Consider the following 5,522-nt stretch of genomic DNA (forward strand, 5'->3'; position numbering starts at 1 on the left):
TAAATACTGCAATTTCACATAATTTCATACCAGAACTGTACGAGGTTTCTCTAATCAAAACACAAAGAGGTCATTGACTAGTCAGAAACCGGAGTTCTTAGATTAAGGAAAACCTTGTTCATCAATCAATGAGTGGCATGTCAATAAACCTGAGTTCTGATTCCTATCATCACAATGCCCAGATTTTCAAGAGAGGTCTTAAAATTTAAATACTAAAAAGCAAAATCTGATTACTGGTATTCTCTTTAACTCTGATTTTCCTCTAAACCGTGTCAACGGTCTTTAGGAACAGTAATGCCTGAGCTGGATTTCCCACTAGCTGCGGTACAATTAAGCGCTACCTCCAGCACTGGGGATTTTGGATCAGCAGGAGGGAAATGAAATTCTCCATGACACAACCACAATGACAGCTGAGTCAGCTCTGGCTCAGTGCTGCAGCATTAACGGGTGATGAGTAATTTACAGCTGTGAGGGGGTGGTTTGACTTTTGTGGGCCTTTCTCCTGTTTTAACCTCAAGAACAACTATTGATGAGGCTGACACTATGCATACTCCCTGCTGGGGAATGGTATTTAGGATCTCAGCACAGCAAATCCGTTTACTGCATTCTTCCTTCAGAGTGATGCTCTGGATTCTAACAGCCACTTGACATTGAACCGTACAGCATTTCCCATTATATATGCCCACTGGAAAAGAAAAAGGAAGAATAAGTCTATGGGGTTTCCTTCTGGAAAATATAATCTGGATGCTTCAGGCTGTATGCGTTCCCTCTTTAAATACACTATCCAGCAAAGAGATTTCTAGTGACGCTGGTGGCAGTTGTGCAGGCGTTATGGGAGAATTGGTACGCATTACTGTGGTGGTGGTGGGATGACCTGGTCATTTGATTTATTTTATTTTTTAAAGCTACGTGACCTAGAAGACAGGACTCCTTCATTTTTACATACGTAGTTTATTGCCAGCTTAATGATTGCTCTTGCAGATCAAGCTTGAACCAAATCATAATCAGCAGAACCCAGAATATATTTGCTCCTAGAGATCTTGGCTTCTAGGTCACAATAGCCCATGTCTTGTGCAGACCAAGTACTGAAAGCAGTAAACACTACTTTACAGGTTCTTCACAGAATTCCTGTGAACTGGGAGATGCTGTAGCCTCCCCTCTACTCCTTGTATATGGGCTACTCCTCTGTGAGGGATGATTAACATCTAGGGATTGTCATTCTGCCTTGAAGATCTCTGGCACTGGTGGATGGGTCAAGATAAAGGAGATTTTGATACGTTCAGCTCTGATGCTTACTTCCTGTTTCCCTTCCTTGAACTTCAGAATGACTGCAAATGCCTGACTTTTCACATTTTAAAATGACTATTTTTCAGCAGTGACAGTAGAGCATTTTCTTAAATTTAAGACCTTTGGAGTTTTCTCATTTGTTCCTGCAGACTTCTTTGACACACTGTTGATTCAGGAATTGGACAATAATATCATGAAACTAAGAAGGTACCTGAATGTGTACACTACTGAGTGTGTACACTGCTGAAATATCTTAAAGTAATGCTATTAATTCCTGCAGTTTATTTACTGTATTGCCTCAGTTCTGCAGCCAGACGTTATTTTGAATAAGTACTTCGGTCTAAAACAATACCTGGCTGTAATGGTTTGTGCTTTCTGTGTGTGATGCTGTATGCCATGAAGAAGTCCCCATCAGAGCTGCCATGGCATGGCTACACCACCCTGTGCAGAGCTACACAAGGGATCAAATGCTGCAGGAAACACATTGCTTTTCATTTCTCCTGATTCTGCAAATGAGATCCCCAGAGGCATGGGGGCATGTTTAAATTAAAAAGACAAACAATGAGCTTCTCACTGATGAATGCTGATTATGATAAGTTTGGCTTCCTCTTTTCATGTATCAGCAGCCAGAATTTCCCTGCTGACATCCATCTCAACTACTTGGCAAAAATGGTTTTGTTTCATCTTTGTAATGTATGCAGGAGAAAAACTCAATAACACTCTCAGCCTTCTATTTGTGGTTTTTGTCTTCCCCAGAGATTGAGACAGTGAAGCTAGCCCGCTTAGTTTTTAGCAAACTCCATGAGATCTGCAGCAACTGGGTGAAAGACTTCCCACTCCAGCCAAAGCCACATCGCTACTACGAGACGTCCATCCACGCCATCAAGAATATGCGGAGGAAAATGGAAGACAAGCACGTCTGCATTCCAGACTTCAACATGCTCTTCAACCTCGAGGTAAAATGCAACTATGTGGAAGATAAACTCATATGCTGAATATATTCCCCATTCATGGGGGGACTAGACAGTCTTCTATTGTGAAAATGAAAAACCATACCTGTGATGGACCTGGGAAAGACTGAATGTCAGGAGGCAAGCTTGGTCTTAAGTTAGTTCAGTTGATTCTGTAATTACAGCAGCTATATGACATGCAGTTTCTATGTAGTGTACATACAATAAAGGAGCAATATCTGCTAAAATACCAACTAACTAAACACAGTATGTATCTGCCCCACCCTGATGTAGCCACTCATGCAGTGGCTGAAGAAGTGACCTGCCATCATGCTGAAAGCATGATGTAGTATTGTTTGGTGGAACTGGGGCCAAACTTCCCCTCTTTATTGGCCATCAAGTGCTCATGCTTGCTCTTCCTTCAGATACAAAACTGGACACTGAGGAGTAGCAAGAAGAAGAAAGTGTCAAGAATTTTACCATTGGGATCAGATTGCTACATAATTGATTCTTTATTACATTCTGTCACTTTAATAACCATTTTCTGTGCCCTATCCAAATTCTTACCTTTAAATGATATTAATGCAAGCAGAGGCAGATGTTTCCTCTGCCTGTCAATTGTCAGCTTTCTTATTCCAATTTGTGTTGGAGCCCGTTACTTAAAAATTACAATGTACAAATACTCCAGTCATTGAGATGGCTGTCAAGGTTGAATTGGCACTGACAGTGGGTTGGTGTGTTATATGTATGAACAGGCACAGGAGTTGCTGTCTCTGGGTGCAGAGCGTTGCTTCTCTGTTTGAACAGATAAGGAGAAGCAGAGAGAACTTGACTCTAAGATGAGTGATTTTGCTGTACTTGATTTGTGAATGCAATCACATTTGATTATCTGATGAGAGAGTACATACGGGTATTTTAAAAATAGGCATCAAAGGTGATATGGATTTGAATTTAAAAAAAAAAAAGGGAGAGAAAGCAAGCAGAGGTTAGCTGGCTTCACATTTTAACTGTTCTGGCATTTTATCCCTGGTGGATTCCAGTCTTGATGTAGACTTCACATAGACTGTATTGGATGTTCTTCTTTGCTCTCTGTGATTTTAGCAGTCACAAAAACTCCTGCTCTATTTGATGGGAATGGCACTTCCTATTTGAGTTGAGTGACTGAACTGTAGCAAATGGAACATAAGGAGCACTGAGAGAGCTATACAGGTGATTCTTGCAGGGCATCTCTTGCCATTTGCAAGTAGAATTCATTAGCAATGAAGAGGCAATTTTTGTGCATACTTCCCTTTGATGCAAGTGAAAATAGTCTTAGTACTTTGTTGTTTTGATGGAGATTGCCTGCAAGTGCAATTTAATGATGGTGAATGCTCACAGAGGACATCACAAATCTCAAGTTCAGAAGTTTTAAAGACAAACCAACTAACTGTTTGCATTGCTTTCTCCTTTTGTCATTTTCTCAACGTGTTTCCATTGACAGGACCAAGAAGAGCAAGCCTATTTTGCGGTGTTCGATGGCCATGGGGGAGTGGATGCTGCCATCTATGCCTCCATCCACCTCCACGTGAACATGGTCCATCAGGAGATGTTTCAGCACGACCCAGCAGAGGCGCTGTGCCGAGCTTTCCGGGTGACCGATGAGCGCTTTGTCCAGAAGGCAGCCAGAGAGGTGACTGAGTTACAGGGGAGACAAAGGCTTGACTGTGAAAACATTGACAAATTAAACGAAACAAAACAAATACAACCAGAAGCTGGGCCTGTATCATACTAGTGAGAAAGACAGAACGAGTTTCCAGCACATTAGGCTATTGGAACAAGACTTTGACGGGAACTTTGTTAGCAGGGGTGCACTAAGTGCTGTGCTGTGCACAGCCTGGGGTCAGCAGAGAGCTGTCCATGCACAGTCCATAGAGCTGATCCCACTGGTGGATTTCTTCATGTTCCGTGAATCTCACCCCTTGCACCTCTTACAACATCCAGTTCATTAAGAAAATGCCTCTATTCTTATGTTCATATGCTAACCAGGTTTAGTCCTTGGGGTGTTGTGGTTTTTTTTCCCCTCATTTCTGCAACGTAAATCTTTCTTAGCTCCAAAAAACTAGAATAAACTGATTGCTTCCTCAGCCTCCTAAACACTCATACAAGGGCTGGTGAAGTGGAGAACTTGAGATGCAGATAGGAATCTGGCACAGGAAATCAACTAAAACAGCAGCAGATCTCACTAGCTGAGCCCAGTTTCTGAAATGCGATTCCAGTTCAAGGCAAGTCACAGGGCAAAAGCTGGTGACTCACACTGGCTCTGAGGGGCTCTGAACAGTAAGGAACGTTGCTGCCTGTTTCTCTTTGGGAACAGGCTGCATGCACGTTAGAAAATCAACACGTTCTGTTCTTGACTGAAGCAGAATAGTGCTTTGAAATGGTTCTTATTGTCTTACTTAAAACTATGGGCCTTTTTTTTTTCCCATCCAGAGCTTGCGTTGTGGAACCACTGGGGTGGTGACTTTCATCCGAGGAAATATGTTACATGTGGCTTGGCTTGGGGACTCCCAGGTTATGCTCGTGAGGAAAGGCCAAGCTGTGGAACTGATGAAACCCCACAAACCAGATCGAGAGGTGAGAACGGTCTGTTTTAAACCCACCTGGGCAGTGTTTACCATGGAAGCTGACAGGTGTCATTGTGATATGGGATTCTTGGACAGTGAGTGTTGTTTCGTCAACGTGTCTCAGAGAGGCAGAGCGTGTTCCGGTTCATCTGATTTGTCTGGAAGTTAGTAAAAATTTCCAGGCAAGCCTTTTGTTCTCATCTCAAGGGGCTTGCAGCCCTCTCCCTGCTGTGTTTGTGAAAACACCAGATTCTTCTTGAAGCGTTCAGAGGGAAGTACTAAGAGCACTATTCAACCAGCTCCTGTGTTGTTTTGCTGTTTAGGATGAAAAGAAACGCATCGAGGCACTTGGTGGCTGTGTGGTCTGGTTTGGAGCCTGGAGGGTGAATGGGAGCCTGTCAGTCTCCAGAGCTATTGGTAAGAATGGGCTTTAATTCCTTTTTCTGCCTCGCTTTTCCTTTTAATTAAAACTTTTTTTCTAGTAATCAAAATGTGAAATGCAGCTGAAGATAGAACTGTGTGCACTGACCTCTATTTTTGCCTCCAGTGTGAGGGGCTGCTCCAAGTAATTTCTAACTTGAGGAAGAGAGAGCCACTCGCTCTGTGCTGTGTTAATAGAAGGGCTTCCAGATGCTGCAGCTGCAAACCCATGGTCTTGTGTCCATGTGTTGTTTTTCCACAG

General features: G+C 42.7%; 1 protein-coding gene across 1 annotated transcript in view; it reads left to right on the forward strand.

Moving 5' to 3' along the window:
* Positions 1-5,522, forward strand: part of PPM1E (protein phosphatase, Mg2+/Mn2+ dependent 1E) — a 60,686-nt gene that overhangs the window by 49,997 nt on the left and 5,167 nt on the right. The window contains exons 3-6 of the mRNA XM_021416149.1: positions 2,044-2,243; positions 3,718-3,906; positions 4,707-4,850; positions 5,164-5,257. Coding sequence (XP_021271824.1) covers positions 2,044-2,243; positions 3,718-3,906; positions 4,707-4,850; positions 5,164-5,257 — 627 coding nt within the window. The remainder of the gene's footprint in view (positions 1-2,043; positions 2,244-3,717; positions 3,907-4,706; positions 4,851-5,163; positions 5,258-5,522) is intronic.

The sequence above is a fragment of the Numida meleagris genome, chromosome 18, assembly GCF_002078875.1.
Source record: "Numida meleagris isolate 19003 breed g44 Domestic line chromosome 18, NumMel1.0, whole genome shotgun sequence".
Taxonomy (NCBI): domain Eukaryota; kingdom Metazoa; phylum Chordata; class Aves; order Galliformes; family Numididae; genus Numida; species Numida meleagris.